This window comes from Anas acuta, chromosome 22, assembly GCF_963932015.1.
Source record: "Anas acuta chromosome 22, bAnaAcu1.1, whole genome shotgun sequence".
Classification (NCBI taxonomy): domain Eukaryota; kingdom Metazoa; phylum Chordata; class Aves; order Anseriformes; family Anatidae; genus Anas; species Anas acuta.
Window position 1 is genome coordinate 1,775,849 of NC_089000.1, and position 17,484 is coordinate 1,793,332.

Sequence of the window (17,484 nt, forward strand, 5' to 3'; positions counted from 1 at the left end):
TGCTCGCCCCGCCCGGGGAGGGGAGGGGAAAGGGAGGGGAAGGGGGAAGGCTGTGAGGCAGAGCCCGGCCTGCGCGGAAAGAAACTTTAAAATATTTATATAAAAAAAACCGGGGTTTGGGGACGAAAGCGGCAGGTTTTCGCCAGGTGAGAGATCTGGAAAGAACGGTAAACCTGCGGATAAAAACGGCAGAGCTTCCCCCTCAGAAAAGAAAACAAACAAACAACAAACTTCTAAAAAGGAGCAGATTTCCCCCAAAAAGCACCCTGCCGAAAAAAAAAAAAAAAGCAGCAGAGCGTCGCCAGCGAGAGAGGTAAAGCCGGTGCCGTGAGGGGGCGGGGGGCGGCTTCTGCCTCAGGGGGACCCTGCCCTGTGGCACGGGCACCCCAAAGGAGGCTGTAGGGAGGCGGCACTGGGCTGTGCTCCCACCTGCCTGGCGACAGGACGAGGGGGAATGGGCTAAAGTTGTGCCAGGGGAGGTTTAGGTTGGATATTAGGAAGAACTTCTTTACCGAAAGGGTTGTTGGGTGTTGGGATGGGCTGCCCAGGGAAGTGGTTGAGTCACCATCCCTGGAGGTCTTTAAAAGAGGTTTAGATGTAGATCTTGGTGATATGGTTTAGTGGAGGACTGGTTAGTGTTAGGTCAGAGGTTGGGCTGGGTGATCTTGGAGGTCTCTTCCAACCTGGATGATTCTGTGATGCTGTGACCGGTTGGGGTGTCGATGCCAGCACAGCTCCCCTGGCTCCATCCCTCACCTCTCGCCCCGCGTCCCCTCAGGAGCATCCCCGCTGCCGCCCGCCATGGCCTCGTGGGGCGGAAACGGCTCTGATTGCCCCAACGGCTCCCGCTGGGTGCTCGAGGTGTTTGACGAGTGCGCCCAGGACGGCCGCGACATCGCCAGCGTGGTGCTGGGGCTGGTCTCCATCTGCTGCTTTGCCGCCGCGTCATTCCCGTGAGTACCACGAAATACCTTCAAAAGAACCAGATTTTCTGTCCCACTCAGAAACGCTGGGTTTCACACCCGGAGGGAGCAGCCCCAGAGCATGGGGTGGGTCCCAGGTGGTGTTGAAGTGGTTGGAGCTGACAGTTTGTGTCCCCTCTGCAGGCAGTTCTACCAAGCCTGCAAGACGGGCATCATGGACCGGGCCCTCTCCATATACTTCCTACTGGGATGGCTGGGGGGGGACCTCCTGAACCTCATCGGTTCCTTCTTGGCGAACCAGCTGCCCCTGCAGGTACCCTCCAACCTGCACATCTCTCCCTTTTCCCCAGGGATGTGATCTGGGGGAAGCTTTTCCCTGGGACCACCAGCTCACGCCTCTCCCCACAGGTCTACACGGCCGTGTACTACGTGCTGGCAGACCTGGTCATGCTGTCTCTGTACTGCTACTACAAAGCTAAGAACCAGGGCCGAGGATGTGAGTTTTGGCTGAAGCATGGCGGGATGGTGCTTACAGCTGCTTGGTCGCTGCTGCCTGGTTGAGGGAGGATGCGGGGGTAGAGGGACCCTGGAGAGGTGTATATCGTCTGTTAGATGCCCCTTGTTGATTGCTGGCTTTTGTCACAGATGACCTGCCACCCATGAAAGCCACCCATTTATTTCTAAAACAGCATTTTGCTGAGAGCAAACGGTACTGGTGTGGCTGGGGGCTGTGCTGGCCCTACCAGCCATCGGGGAGGTGCACGGAGCATGGGTTGAAAATAAACCCCTCGTGAGTCGGGGGAGTGCAGAAAGCACCAGCAGTTACACGGTGACTGTGCTGGGGCTGGAAACCACAACCAGCTCTGCCAAAACACAGGAGAAAGGGCACCGTCCTCTGCCTGTGGTGGCACTGCCAGCTGTTTTGGGGTCCCAGCCCTTCTTGCAGGTAGTGACAGCCTTGGCAGGATGGAGAATTTCTTCCCGGATCAGAGGGAATAAAGGGAGGGAAGGGAACCTGAACAGGGCTCTGCAGGTCTTGTGAGGCTTAAATGGCAAGAGAACCCGATTTTTAGTGCGGCAGCTTTCTGTGAACTACAAATAGAAATCCCTGGACATTATTTAACTTATTAAAGCAATTTATTAAACCAGTTGATGGAAAGCTCATCAACTATACAGTTATCTTAATGCTATCTTAATGCTAGAGAACTTATTTACAGAATATTACGTAAAGAGGGCCTGTCTTACCCCTGTCCCTTACTAGGGTGGGCGGCATGGTGAAGCCAGTTTGTGCAGGACGAGCAGCAGATTTAAGGATCTTAAAAACCTTTAAGACCTTTAAAAAGGGCTGGGTCTGGCAGGGAGTTGAACAAGCACTGCTGCGAGTTAAGAGTGTGAAAAGCTTCAAGACAGGGAGATGATTTCTAAAGAGTTCAGGGCTATTTTAAAACTTGACCGTTCTGGGTCTACCGAGATAGGAGCAGTTTCCTCCCTGATAACTTACAAATTGCCCTTATCGCTGTGAGATAAAAATCCCATGCGACCTATTGTCTGGTACAGACTCCGCAGCCGCAGATGAAGATAGGAGAGCTTGGGTTTTTATTCCCCTGTGTTCATCTGAGGGTATCAGACCCTGCAGAAGGGCTGCCAGGGTGGAGGAGCCTGCCCTGAATGTTTTCTGCTTGCTTCCCTGCAGTCGTGGCTCCCATCAACGTGGCCTGCCTCTTCTGCCTCCTGGGAGCGGCCTCGACCGTCCCCTTGCTGGGCAGGGCCCCAGGCCTGGCCTCCGACACCACAGCCTTCAGAGGGAGGTCTCTGCTCTCTGCTGGCCTGGAGGAGCCTGAGTCCAAGGTGAGCCAGTTCCTCAGGCCAGGGAGGCAGGAAGGGGAGCCCCCGAGGGCTGGGGGCCTCGCTCAGAGCCTGCTTTGCCTTGCAGCCTTTCACCAGGAGCGAGATCATCGGCTTCACCATCGGCTCTGTCTCCTCCGTGCTGTACCTCTGCTCCCGTCTCCCCCAGATCTACACCAATGTAAGTGAGGGCTGGGCAGGATGCAGTGAGCCCCAGGATCTCAGCCCGAGTTTAGTTTTTAGTTGGGGGTTTTTAGTTCCTCTTTGCTTGGTGTCTGCAGCTCCCCTGCCTCTCACCATGTCACAAGGGATTATCTTTCTGTATTTACGCTCTGCAGCCTGATTAACTTTTCTCCCCTCCCTTGAATGCAGCAATACTTTCAACATGGTCTTTCATTTTTTTTTTTGTTTTGTTTTTTGTTTTTTTTCTTCATTTACAAGCAAAAGGGGAACTAAAAGGCAGTGCCTCAGCACCCTTCTTCTCTCTTCCCAGGGGAGGGTGATTAATGCCACTGCGGTGGGGAGATTTTGGAGCTGCACCCAAGCTCCTCTCCCCGTCCCCATGTAACATGGCCTCTCCTTCCAGTACCAGAGGAAATCCACCGCTGGCGTCTCCTACTCCCTCTTCGCCCTGGTGATGCTGGGGAACTTGCTGTACGGTGCCAGCGTGCTGCTGAAGAACCCCGAGCCGGGGCAAGGTGAAGGGGACTATGTCCTGCACCACCTGCCCTGGCTCATCGGCAGCCTGGGCGTCCTCTCCCTGGACGTGGTCGTATCCTTTCTCCTCCCATGGTTTTCTCTGGGATGGTGACACACGGCTTTTCCAGGATTGGGCAGAAGCGCGTGGTGGTGGTGCTTTTAGGCTGTCCTTTCCTCCCTTGTGTTCTGGTGACTAATTCAGCATTGCAACAGCAGAGTGCTTCAGACCAATTTGCAATTCAGCTCATCATCCCTTTACCCACATCAAGGCCTCCCCGTGCTTCCTCTTGTGGTGCAAACAGCTTTTTGGGGCTGGTCGTAGCTCCATGCATTCCTGTGACGAGCCTTAACGTCTTCCCAGATCTCTTTCCAGTTCCTTGCTTACCGCGAAGGGCAGCCAGGTACAGGTGAAGAGAGAGATGCTCTTCTCGGCGGGCAGGGCAACGGCTTGGACAGCTGACAAAGGAGCGCGGCCCAGCGCCAGAGCAGCAAGGTACTGGTGAGGAAGCTGGCCTTGAAGCGGGGCAAACCTGCCTCTCAATCCTGTCCTCTTCTCTGGGTGGCACTTGAGAGAAGAGGGTGCGAGCCAGCGAGTGATGTGTGCTGCTAAAACATGTATCCTGTAACACAGGTGGCACAGGATGCTGCTGAGAGACCTCATGCCACATAGATACCAATGATGCTACCGGGATAAACAGAAAAACTTCCGATACCTCAGCAGGTCACTCTTCCCTGCTCTGAGCTCCGCAGCTGACCTCAGTCACTTCTGCTTTCTGTACCTCAGCGGTGATGTGGAGCTTGCACGCTGCGGGCAGAAGCGATGACGAGAGCCAAAGGAGCTGCGGGGAGGGCACAGAGATGACTGACCCGCCACAGCTGCCAGCACCGCACACCTCTGGGGGGTGGGTGGGTCTCACGTCCTTGCCCCTGAACTTCTGGAAGGCGGGGCAGTGACTGGAACCCATCTGGAACAAAGGGAAGGTGCAGGGCAACCAAAGTGTTTCGGTTCACACACAGGTATTTTAATTAGCGTGGCTCTGATTTCTATAAACAAGTCCTTGCCCCACGTGCCTCCTTTGTTTTTATTTTGTTGGTTCATCTGTTAGTTCCTGCCTCCTAATTGTTCTCATTAGTTCTCTGAAGTGCTTGGACTTTTCACCTTTCACCTCACCTACATTTTATTTGTATGGGCTTTTGGGGGAAGATGGTCCTTCCTCCTGATGAGGCAAGATGAGAAGAGAGGCTGCAGTTACCTGGAGCCTTCACAGGGAGGCGGGGAGGAGGTGAAGCATCGTGGACCTGGGAGCTCTCCCTGGCTGTGTGCTTGGATGTGCAAAGTCATGCTGTGGGAGCAAGGCGGTGGCTGCAGGAAACCCAGTGTCAAGGTGCTGCCTTTCCACTTGCCCCGGTCCCATAGCCACCAGGTGGCTGTCTCAGCCCATGCTCAGCCAGGCACTCCAGTGTGACTGCAGGGCCTTTAAAGGAAAACTGGCACAGCTTGTCCTCCTAGAAATTAGCTCTTGTTTATTTCCCTTTCTTACAGCTCCAGTTTTCCTAATATCCAGCATTTCCCAGCTGCCTACCCGTGCAGCACGCCTGCTTTCTGCCTTTTTTTCGCTAATGTTTATCATTAACTTGCCTCAGCAAGCCCCGTGATGCTCGTCCTTCCTTGTCCTCCCCGAGGAAGTGGCGCTCCTGCCCCCACCACGCACTCTTCCTGCTCCCTCTGCACACCCCTGAGCCGGCCAAGCCACAGCTCCCAGTCTGCACAGTTCAGCCTGGATCCTACGTGAAATGGGAACTGAAACTACCAAAAGCCTTGCAGACTGCAACAGCATGTTGGTTAAAAACCAAAATGGCTTGTGTTTGGGGCTTACCCGTTTGTTCTCCGAAAGCAAAATGTTTTTCAGACTCCTCAACCCTTCTGGGCAGAGCAGGTGAGTTTTCTCACTCCCTTCATTTGCAGTTTTCCCTTCTGGGCTCACAGGAGCTGGGGCTGTTTGTCTCTTCCCAGTTCTCCATCCAGCAGCATTTGCTCTGCCTTCTTTCTCTAGGAATTGCAAGGGAACAATTTGGGTTTGGCCAAGGCAACTTAAGGCAAAACATGAGGATGCACAGCTGTGTTAGATTTCAATACCCATTCATTACAGCTGAAGCCCCTGAGGCTTGGTTTTGGTAAAGGAAGATTTTTTTTTTTCTTTTTTATATGCAGCTCACTTTTGCTAGCTCATGCCCTGAAGTTGGGAGATGGCACAGTTGTTTTCTTAGGAGGTGAATTTACCATGTTGACCAGGGCTAGGCTTGAGTTTGGCACATGTTCGTTGTAGAAACGAAGGGCTGTGTCTGCTGGTCCCCTGCTGGGTAACAGCCACGTGCTGGTTAGTGAAGTTTGTCTTAAAGCCAGAAAAAAATGCTGCGTAAGGAGGTTAAAATAATATACATAAAAATTTAATTTGTTCCCAAAGTGCATCCAGAGCACAGGTAAATGTGGCATTGATTTACCGTTTTGGGGATGATGGGAGCAGGCAAACACAGCTCTGCATTTGGCAGCCTGAGTTTCTGTGCTGGCAACCATCCAGGTGGTGGTGTGTGGAGATTCGCAGTGCAGAGACCTGAAAGGCTCTGGCTGATGTTATCCCTCGGAGATTATAATGCAGCCGTGTTCTCAAAATACCCCCCCACTTCCACATTTTGTGAAGAGGTGTTAAAAAAGGCATGGACATGAAACAACTTGTCCTAAAGTGGGTATGTAACGTAGTAGCAGGCTTGGGATTGCAGAAGCTGAAGCTGGAGGTACCCAAGCCGTAGGGTTATGGTGCTGTGAGAACAGGGAGAGGAATAAACTACCGATGGTGCGCTTGCATCTCCCTGCAGCTCAGACTGGTTTGTGAAAAGGGCACAGCCCTGCACAGGGGCCATCAGGGTGTTTGTACCCGCACAAACCTCTATGCTTAATTCATCTGGGATCAGACACTGCTTCATTTTTGGCTTGTGTGCAGAGATGGCTCTGGAGAAGGAAAACAAACTCCCAAAAAGCAGCACACGCATGTGCCTGCTGCAACTGGAAACAGCAGAGAACTGCACGTTTCCCCCACCCTGGGTTAGGATGCTATTTTTCAAGCTTCAAGAGTTCCCACAGGCTTATCTCCAACTTCAAAAAAACCTTCTCCGTACAGCAGAACCAAGAGGCAACAGCAGCAGGACCTCAACATGTGCTCCTCGGGGCTCCTGGCTTTGAGGCAAGCATCTGCGTGCTCCTTCCCTCGAGTCTGGCTCCCAGATGAGCCGTAGCAGAGGCCCCAGGGAAATGATAAAGCACAGGTCCGTAATCACCTGCAGATGTCTGGATGCTAAAATAGGTCATATTAGGAAAGGAAAATTAGAGCAAGTTAATCAATATTAATGCCAACGGGCTCAACTTGCGTTCACAGGGGTTCAGCCAAAGGCTCCTTCCCGAGGTTGCGTACAGGTGCTCGTGTTCCCCACTCACCAGCACCATGATCAAAGCACACAGCCGAGCAGGCAGCAAACCTGACACCGTGCACGATGCCTGCCTCCAACCACGGATTTTAGCAGAGGGGGTGTGGGCATGAGGTTCGCAAATTACATAGAGACTATGCACAGAGGTAGCTTTTTGGGAACAGCAGCAGATAGAACCTTTCACCTAAAATTGCCAAGCACTGCTGAAACTTGCCCCTCTGCCCACAGAAGTGCAAACAGGCACCCTCCCAAATTTTTCCACCACACACAAAGCCTCCCTAATCCTTCCCTAAACACATCTGGTCCATGTTTGCTGGATGCCTGCAGCGCCAGTCCCAGCACGCAATGGGATCCCAACTTCCACCCCAATCCCAGCACTGAGAAAGTTATGGCAAAAGTAACAGCTGCCCGCCGCTGCCTGTGCAAAGAGCAAATCCTGTGGTACAGCAAATCCTGCTTAGAACAAGCAAGTTTCAGCTGATATGTATGCGGGGGGGGGGAGCTTTATTTTCTTTCTATGGCTATACACTGCAGCAGCTGTTTGGATAACTGATGAGTTCATCGCACGCCTTTGTTCTCCAGTACACGCCTACCTCCAGACAGCATGATTGCTTCCAGTTGTTACAAAGCAAAGAGTTCACAGCATTTCAGTTAGAGAACCCCACGTAATGCAGCAGGAGGGAAAGAGAAATAAGGAGAACACCAACTGCACACACACTGCTTCCTGGGATTTTTTTTTTTTTAATTTTATTTTTATAATTATTTTTTATTTTTTAGTATGGAGGCTCAAGTATCAGATGTAGATTCAATTTAAGCTTTACAAAAAAAAATCAAAACAAAAACTCCTTTTGCATTCCATAAAAATTGACAGAAAAGCGCCTTGGAACCAGGCTATAGAAGAGCAGAACTCAGCAGGTCTCCTAATCAATGTCTCCTTGCAAATCTGGTTTAGTCAGTATAGTACAACACCAAGGAACACCCTCTCTTACCTCCCTCCCACCAGCCATGCCCTGTGCCCAGCCCCCAAACATACGTGGAATAGATTTTTTTTCCAGTTCTTCCTCTTTCACACACCACAGTATTTAATAAATTTTTGTTTTACATTTTTTACACCAATGTAACAAAAGGCAGGAGGGGTGGGGAGGAAAAGACAAACAATGATCCGTGTGTATGCATATAAATGGGGGAGGGTGGAAGAGAGAAAAAAATACATGGACTTCTACAGAAACATAGCCTAAGGTCTCAATAGTAAAATGGGGTGCAAAGTAGGCCTCAGAGACTGAAAAAGTTTGTACAGCTTTATTCATGGGGAGAAGATGGCGTTGCATGAATAGTATTGAATGCAAACTGTGACGTGACGTAACAGAAAAGGTCAGGGGAATGAGTTTTCTAAGAAAGGAATCTAACGAGTGCATGGCATGTCTTGTTAGCATGAAGAGTATTTTAACTTTGCTGCTTTCTCTTTAAAGCCTCCACCAGGTCGTTTTTAAGAGCTTCTTGTTTTGATTTGTCTGCAAAAGTCTGCACAGACCTGTGGGGAAGAAGTAAAAACACAAGTCAGAGGCAACGCATTCAAAAGGAGGTGTTTTTAACAGTTCTTCTGGCATGAGAGACAATAGCAGAAGCACCTCAACCCAGGCTTAGAGGAAATAAAACAACTCGCCTGTTTTAATACAGAAAACAGAAGGCAAAGTGAACACTTCAGTGATTATACCAAAGCAAAGTTAAGTCTAGCAAGGACTGCACCAAAAGAGATGTTTCCCCAGAAGTTCCACTCACCCTCCAGTTGCTGGAGGGCGATTCCTTTTTTTTTTTTTTTTTTTTAATGTTACAGATTGGAAAAATCCCAGTATACCATCAGCAAAAGATGTTAGCGCTCTCACTCTCAGAAGGACCACGCCAGGAAGGTAGAGAAGTCCAGCCTCTACCAACGAATGGGAAAAGGGCCCAGCTGTCAGAGCTCCTGAGCTTTTTTGCAGACTGATCACCCAGGGTAGAGCTGCCACATCAAAACCTCTCTCCGGCATATTCACCAGTGAGAAAAGCACCCAGAGTTTCTTCTTGAATTTGTTTTTCCAATTGATACCTTACCTATAGTAATTAGCAAACCAAAGCAACCATAGGAGAACAGAGAAACTGTCAGCAAGATCACTGCAGGGCTTTCTTTTTGCTAAACGTTTGGTTATAGAGGAAAAAAAAATAATTAAGTCAAAGTCATCTTGGCTCACTGCCCTGTCGGATAGCTGGGGAGGAACCTTGCTTTCCAATGATACAGTAAAAGGCTTCCAATATAAAGAAAAAAAAACTTTTAAATATGATCATTAATAGAATAGTAATACTAGACTTTTCAGGAGTTGCTAACACAGAAGTGGTTAGATGTAGTTTGGGAGGATTTCTCCCCACATAAGCCATATTTCACACCCTCTTCTGTACTCAAAGCTACCTCATTTTGCCTGGATGCTGTCTCCAGTAAACAAGGCTGCTCTTTGTGTCAGTTATTTTCCTAACATTTTTATAACAGTATTTCCATTCTCTTGTCTCTGGAGACTTCCGCTGCTTTAATAAAAATATATACATTTTATATTTGCATTTGTCACAGGCTAAAGAAGTGGTTCTCAGCCACTATCAACAAACAGTGCATATTCCCCTTCGTCAGCTTAATGTGTTTAAGACAACATCTGTAACTCATTATGAATTGGAGTGGAAGGTTAAACTGGCTCAGGGTTAGTCACTGCTGTGCGTCCTAGACATTCAGAGCTCCAGAGCAAATGAGAGCATATGAACAAATCCCTTCAGAGGCTGTGCAGAGCACAAGCAAGTGGAAGCTAGAAATGTTTCAGCAGAGCTCGACTGGGCCTGGATTTTCAAGCTCCAAGAAAATTCAAGGTACACCAGGCAATAGGTGATGTGGGGGAAGCTCACGTTTTCTCAGAACTCTGAGAAGTACCACTGCCATAGATTTTTCTTTTTTTCTCCCAAAACTGAGAGAGTTTCAAGACTTCGTGTCTTTTTGCAAGGAGGAATTCAAGATTACAGAGAAGTTCTTCACTGAGGTGGTGTACTACTGCTGTAAAAAAAGTGGTGGTGCACAAGGCACAGGGTCCCGGGGCTTATGGATAGAGCAAATCCAAGCTAACACCACTTTGGGTAAATGACCATGTGCTCCTTTCTTGCTCCCAAGCTAGAGTGTGAAGTGGTAAGTCCTGACACATTTCAGAGCGTGCTACTTCAAATGGAGTAAACATGTCAAGTCAAATGACAACGTTTAGTTGGCTCTATTAAGAAGTAACCCTTGGGTGAAACATGGATCAGATGTCATTTATCAGTCTGCAGGAGTTAGGGGTTAGTTCTGGCCTCAGTTATCATGCAGAGGTCTCGGCTGGGTGAGTCCTGGTTTAGTGCTGGTTGTCACACCTCACAGGCAGGGGGTACCTGGATTGGTTTAGTTATCAGGCTGGATGTAGATCTGGCGCTGGGTCAACACTTGAGAAAGTTCCCTCTGCAACTGCTTATACTTTTGGTTGTCAGGAATAGCATCAATAGATCTACAGAGAGCAGTTTGGAAACGAGGGAAGTAAACAGGGAAAAGAACAGTCAGAAGAACTATGTAACACAGAGCTGGTATTTTGGAAACCACTGGAAGCACACTTAGGAAGAATAAGTGTAAATACACAGTTAGAAGAAACAGGAAAAAGGCTAGAGGAAAAGCCAAAGCCAGATGCTGGATGTGTTACCGGTTCTGAGCAGGTCGTCTCCCCGATGCGCAAAATAACATAACTCAAACTGAGCAGTGGGGAGACATAGGAAATAGATTCAATTACCAAAACTTAAGGCAATGTTCACAAGGCATAAAGACTGCATTACAGATTTCCTTTTAATGTTATTAAATGCTTCCTGTCAAAACCCCTGCACACCACAAATGAAAAGAGACCTGTTATGAAAGCTCGGATTTGGAAAAAAAAAAAAAAAAAAGAGCAGCTGCTTTGTCAAGACGCTGTCAACTCCGTCTGCCCATGCTGTTAAGAAGGCAGCACAGATATTTAATTAGCACCATTATTCTATCATCTGAAGGAGAGGTTACTGACTTTTTTTTCGTATTTCCGTACAAGACAGAACAGCAGTATGCTTAAGTGCTCCACTTGTTTATCCTACATTGTCCCACTGTGCAGGGGAGCTCTATCTGCAGTTTAAAATAAAATTATTTGGCATCACAGTTCTGTGCTTTTCTCTACAAGCAGAACTACCAGCTTGGGATTTCTATACAAAATTCCTGACCAGACATGAGCAGGGGTGGGAAGTACAGTAGTTTCCCTATAAAAAGGCACAGAGGGCTCATTCACTTAATCACTATATCTTGACCAGCAGTGCTTGAGGCAAAGACAGAATTTAAAACAAAGCCTAAGCACCACAAGCCATTAATGTCACATCTTAATTCTGGGACCAACTGGCTGTTTTAAAAAATACTAGAAAGAAGTCAGGATTTAAGTACAACTTTCAGAACTGTGAAAAATAAAACTCCTAATTAAAAATAATTCTGAAGTACAAACGTTGCTAATTGGGCTATTTTCTGCCTGGTGAGGGAACAAAGGATTGAAACATCACTTCAAATTCCTGTAGTTACAAGGTCCCTAAACACCACACAACAAATAATGTTTCCACAGCACAGTGAGGTGAATAACTAGGGACGTGAAAAGATTTTGTGAAGGCAAGGGGAGTTCCAGTGAGAAAGCAGACCACTGCTAAGCTGGGGCCAGTGCTGCAGGCACTACAGGGGAATGGCAGGGAGGCAAAGGGGTTCCAGTGGTCAGCTAGAGAGCTCCTTACCTCAGCCCATTAACAATGTCCTTTGTTTTTCCAAAATAAATCTCATTCAGTGTACTTCTGATTTTGTTCTCCATGTCCTAGAAAAAAAGAAACGAGTCTTTAGTCATTGTAGCTGTTTACAGGACAGTTGCATTTACTCTTTTTTATATCTTAAGTATTCATCCTGACATACAAGACTTGCTACAGCACGATTCATGCTGTAAACGAATTAATCCTCACAGCAGATAGTATGACCCTGGTCTTCAAGATAAAAAGCTGTAGCTCTATTCCTGTCCTCTCCTAATATTACTCTAGGCTACACACACGGGATGTATGTTCTGGACCACAAGAGGGCAGTTTCTGTCCACCAATCAACTTTTCTGCATTGATCTGCAGAAAAGGCAAGTGTGTTCCACCTCAACTTCACTCAATAATTTCCTGACACTGAATAGGCTACAAGTGGCAAGTCAGTCACTTAGCACAGCTGACAGAGCAACAGTTTTGTACTTTTTTGAATTTTGAAAAAATTCTCTGAATTTTTAAGCTGGTAACCAGTTCATTAAAACTGTTTTTTGAAACAATTTAGAGAAAGAACTTCCAAATAAATAGCTTCTTTCTCTTCTTAGGTCACTTTTACTCAGGCCAAAAACTTGGAAAAAAGGATACAAAAACAAAAAGCATCTGCATTTCTTTCATTTCCCAGTACCTTTAAAAATATATTATTGTCTAATTCAGTTGAGAATTTCCTCCTCCTCTCTTATCAAAGTGGCTCTGAGAATCAAATAAATCCAAACATCTTCATAGATGACAGTGTAATGACAGCAAACTAGTGCTACACCAAAACCTTTCTAACACAATCCCATCTTTCAGACTCACTGTGCTGAGCATACAGGACCAACAGGTTCCGTAAAACTGAGCACTAACAAAAGTAATTCCAGTGGATTTAATGAGCACTTGATACATACTGAACTTCTAAGTTAAAGGGACAGTTCTGAAAAATACATCCAGACTTCAAATAATTCTGCCCCAAAATGACTGCAAAAACGAACAAGAGGGTTTGGTAGGCAGTTCTCAAGAAAGGACCATTTGTTTCACAAGAAGATCACAGAATTACAGAATTGCAGGGGTTGGAAGGGACCTCAAAGAAACCATCAGGTCCAAGCCCCCTGCCAAAGCAGGTTCCCTACAGCAGGCTGCCCAGGTAGACACCTGAATATCTCCAGAGGAGACCCCACAGCCTCCCTGGGCAGCCTGTCCCAGTGCTCCGTCACCCTCACCGTGAAGAAGTTCTTTCACATGTTGGTGCAGAACTTCCTGGGCTCCATTTTGTGGCTGTTGCCCCTTGTCCTGTCCCCACAAACCACTGAAAAGAGGTTGGCCAAATCCCTCTGTCTCCCACACTTAAGATACTTGTAAACATTAATTAGATCCCCTCTCAGTCTTCTCTTCTCAAATTACTTCTCAATTACTGCTGTATTGAGCAGTGCAGAGTAGCTTTTCTATATCTACAAACTATTGGAAGACAATGCTAAGAGGAATGCTGAGCCATTAAACACTGAGCAACATTCACACCATTAGTCTTGGTACAATATAAATAATTCGTCAAGGCAAAAGTGAGCGTACAGCAGAGTTCTTTGGCATAGGACCAAATATGCAGGTGAGAACCTGCAGCAGGCTCAAGCTGTGATAGCTTCACAACACTTACCTCTACCAAGCGTCCAATATTGGCTATGTGTGGAGAGGAGTCGCTCACAGTCTCATCTTTCTCCATCTAGAAAGAAAAGAGACAGATCCACTGGTACGCTCTTGTTCATCTCCTGACGGCAGATGCACAACAGCTTTACTTGTCAAGAGAAGGAATAAAAGACATGAGCCTCAAAATCCTGGAGGAACTGTTCTTTCAGTGTGCAAACAGGCTGGTAACATGCTGAGAAATTCCTACAACTAGACAAAGCCTCACATGTTGGTAACAGGAACACAGTGTAATGAAAGCCATGAATCAAAGTAAAATCCTGTTGTAGCCCCCCGATGCAGACAGGCACTACAAAATTGTCATTCCCTACCTACTAAGGGACTGCGGGAGATCTATGGCAGTGCACGTGTACCAGGGCTAGCAGCACAGCATGTGGACACAAAAACAATGTTGTTGATGAGATGCACACGAGGATGGTGCTGTCAGTGTTAATGGCTGTGAGCTATCCCTGCAAAATCAGCTGTTTCTTTTCATCTTCATCTCAAATACTATCTCCAACCACACATGGGGCACATTCTCCACTTTTAGGATCTCCTGGCAAAAGACATCCTAGGCATTATGTGCACTCCAGTAGAGAAGGAAAGAACAGTCAAATGAAAAAAAAAAATCACAACCACCTCAAAGACTGCTGATAATTTAACTTAATGAGAAATTTTAGTCTTTTTTTTTCCCCTTTTAGACCAAAAAGAGGAGTAGCTTATCACACATTTGTCTGCTGGGGGAAGGAAGTACTGAGTGTTAAGCATGGGGTGGGGGTGTAAAGCAGACTGCATTATGTAGAAGCAATTCAGAATTGGATCAAATTTAAATATACCATGATACCACACCCTTAGTACTGCCTCGACAGCAGACTGGTACCAAACTACGCAAGAGTTTTCATCACTAAGAGCAAAAATTGGAAGCTGGCACTGCAGAGTGCCATACTTTCCATATTTCATCTGCCTTTTACCCAACATAATGTTCATCTAGAGGCCATGGCTGTCTGTCCACGATCTATAAATTTCTGATGCTAGGAAAGAGACCATCTTTCCAAGTTCTTGAGATGAAAATTCTGGCTAAACACAGACAAGCTGTTGAGCAATGAACGTCAGTCCCAGGAACATCAACCAGCACAAGATGTGCTGAGATGGCACGAAAACAAAACTGGGAGAAAAATGTAGTGGGAAGAACAGTCTTCAAAGGGTTTTACTAATCCCTCTGAATTCTCTTATCCATCTGTTCGTATCCCTCCCTCAGGGTACAGTTTAAGTATCTGGACCAGCTACAGGTTTCTTCTAATAAGCCAAGTCCCTAACAGGCTTGGGGAAGCATGTAATTTAGCTGGAACCCCAAAGGCAAAAGATAACCTAGAAGAGGGAGAGAAAAAGAGTAAGATTATTTTTTTTCCTTTAGGAATAGTCAGATTGTTTACACGTAATGGAGACATGCTGCCGGGAGAATGGATCCAGTCGCAGTAGAGGGAGGACAGAAATCTGAACTATGTGCACATACACACAGGTTATGGTGAGTTTGGGAACTATCAGCAAATTGACCAAATGTAGGGCAGCGGGGGAGCTGGCAGAGGGTCATTTACTTCCACAAGCTCCCCACTGCATCTCCTCCACACCTGGCCATGCTAAGTTCACTGGTAAGAAACAGAATCTGAAAATAGAATTATTTTTGCAAAAAGTGTATTATTACATCTCCATAAAATCTGCTGCCAGAATGGAAACATTTTTATACGCTATAGAAGCCCAGATGTTATGAGACACTGCTTTAATGGAGTTCAGAGTCAGTAAGCAGCCATGTTATACAAACAGCAGACTTGTTGGGATTTTTAAAGGTTCCTTCCGTTGGCCATTACTGTATGGTCCTAAGCAGAAAGCTTGTATCTGCTTAAATAAAGGGGTTAAATTGCTCGGAGGGGAAATTCCATTCTCTAAGTTAACGTTAACAAGCAGCTCCTCTTCCCACTGTCACTCCCCATCTGCTGTTGAGCTCAGCCAAAAACCCTAATGCTCCAGAATGAGCCAAGTCCAATCCACATGGCTCAGTCGCTCCTCTCCCATTCGAGAGAGACACTGCTTGGCTTCCTTGCCTCATTTCCCCAGCCATCTGCTACGAGTCTGACTCAGAGGGGAACTCACTCTTCGGGGTATGTTAAGCTCTCGGTGGCTGGCTGGTCACTTTGGATGTTCCCCGCACAGAACAGAGCAGCTGTTTGGGCTTTCTGTAAACGTTGCTTGGAGGAAGAGTTAATAAGAGAAATGTACGTTGGATAAACACTTCGGTTCCTCGTGGCAGTGTCTAAAAATACTAGAAAGATAAGAAGCAAATTCATCCACCGTGTCGCTCTGAAGAACTGACGACAACAACCACAGCTGCTCTGGCCGTAGAGCAATGTGAAAAATCTCCTTAATGAAACACAAACAGACCAACGTGAGCCAAAGGCTCCCAAGCCACAGGCAGTGGGCAGGCTGAAGTATCCAGGTGGAAAATATGTGGAATTATTTGGATATCAGTTAAGCAAAAATTGGCCTTTTTCTCCAACACTTATTTCAAACTCTAACCAGACAAATGAAGGTTGTGAGCTCTACATAGCTTGCGGTTTTATACAAATCAGCCAAGAACTAACCTCATCCTTTCATGGTCTTCAGGCATATTTATTCCAATCAATGGAACCAAAGATACCCCCTACCTTTCACCAAACTGCACATTCAAAACCATGAGCAAAAACGGTGATACTACGTCAGCTCTCCATGCCACTGGTCCCCACTTGCTCATTTCTTCTACTCTCTTTCTAAAACCAGCTATTAAATAAACTGAAACTCTGTAAGATCCATATGCCACAGGAACCAGAAACATTTTCCTGGGTGATTGCTGCTCAGTGTATCTCCGTTTTCCTCCACGCCCCAAATACTCCTTGGCAATTGAAGAGACGATGCCTCCATGGGACTGGACAACAGCTGAGGGTGGGGATCAAGGATCATGACAGCTACAACCTGAAGATCCCTCTGGTGGAAACATGCTCCTCCAGCGCCCCGCTTACTGCTACAGCATCTGGAAGTCAGTGGGATAGGCCTTTACATGAAAGCTCAGCTTGATGAAAATATATGACTTGCCTAATTGCAGAGCACTAGCCTCAGAGGATTTACCTATTATGATAAACGGCAAAACGTCTCTTCTGGTGCTTTGTTGAGCAGTAATATATCACAGGGCACATCTTCCCAAACACAGGAAAAGCTCAGATTACAGCAGACCAGCCTTCATCCAAGCTCTGCAAAATGTTCCACCTTTGCTATGGAGTATTTCAAGCATGAAAATCAACACACATCTGTACTGCTTTAATCTGAAATCCCAGGCTTCATTTCCCCTACAACTTTATATCCTCCCCTTCCCACACCTCCAGATGTAAATAAACTATAGGTTTTGAGCCAACCTCTTCCTCAGCAAGCTGGCACCTCCTCACAATGTTCATCCTGGCTTCGGAAACACACAGGGGTTCTTTGTGCGCTACGAGATCTCAGAAAGGCACCTGTTAGTCTTGGTTTTTAAGGAGGGGGCTCTAGGAATCTGACCAGCAAAGTGCAGTTTTGACTATCTGCCAGGAAGCTGGGAGGCTGTATCTACTTTGCATAAAGTGAAACAGGACCATATGACTGCTCTTACTCTAAATAAAAATGCAGCCTAAGGAAACCACAAAGCTCAGCCAAAGCAGTACAGTGCCGTGGCAAATGAGTCATGCCAACATACACTACAAAGAGGACAGAACCTTAACGTCTGTCAGACAGAGAGAGAATCATCTGCCAGGCATCTGTCTTGAATCAGGAGGCGGGTGGGAGTTACCTGCAGCCACTGGAGAATGTGCAAGGGAACTGAAAAGCTGCTGGCGCTTCCCATTTCCCTGTAAGCATCGCTCCTTTTTGCAAACTGAAGGTAGAGCGTCCTATCCTCTCCTCTCAGATGTGCAGCCCTTCAATCTGCAGCCCTTCATTGACGCAG

General features: G+C 47.0%; 2 protein-coding genes across 5 annotated transcripts in view; one reads left to right on the forward strand and one right to left on the reverse strand.

Annotated features, from left to right (window-relative positions):
• The first annotated feature begins 21 nt into the window (after positions 1 to 21).
• Positions 22 to 4,537, forward strand: SLC66A1 (solute carrier family 66 member 1). Of its 3 annotated transcripts, none has more exons than XM_068658608.1 (9): positions 22 to 313; positions 779 to 953; positions 1,107 to 1,236; positions 1,332 to 1,419; positions 2,617 to 2,771; positions 2,857 to 2,949; positions 3,355 to 3,540; positions 3,829 to 3,966; positions 4,099 to 4,537. In XM_068658608.1, exons 2-8 carry the CDS (start codon positions 802 to 804, stop codon positions 3,925 to 3,927), a joined length of 903 nt encoding a protein of 300 aa, XP_068514709.1. In that variant the 5' UTR covers positions 22 to 313; positions 779 to 801; the 3' UTR covers positions 3,928 to 3,966; positions 4,099 to 4,537. The 3 variants fall into 3 exon arrangements, with proteins under 3 accessions (XP_068514709.1, XP_068514707.1, XP_068514708.1); XM_068658606.1 differs by having other exon boundaries at positions 23 to 313; positions 3,829 to 3,960; XM_068658607.1 differs by having other exon boundaries at positions 23 to 313; positions 782 to 953; positions 3,829 to 3,960.
• A 3,694-nt stretch (positions 4,538 to 8,231) lies between these two features.
• Positions 8,232 to 17,484, reverse strand: part of CAPZB (capping actin protein of muscle Z-line subunit beta) — a 62,472-nt gene continuing 53,219 nt past the window's right edge. Inside the window, exons 7-10 of one of the 2 annotated variants that reach the window (XM_068658609.1) lie at positions 13,456 to 13,521; positions 11,772 to 11,848; positions 10,380 to 10,492; positions 8,232 to 8,478 (exon numbers count right to left, since the gene is read on the reverse strand). In XM_068658609.1, the coding sequence (XP_068514710.1) occupies positions 10,390 to 10,492; positions 11,772 to 11,848; positions 13,456 to 13,521 (246 nt within the window). In that variant the 3' untranslated portion in view covers positions 8,232 to 8,478; positions 10,380 to 10,389. The remainder of the gene's footprint in view (positions 8,479 to 10,379; positions 10,493 to 11,771; positions 11,849 to 13,455; positions 13,522 to 17,484) is intronic. The other variant, XM_068658610.1, reaches the window with a different exon arrangement.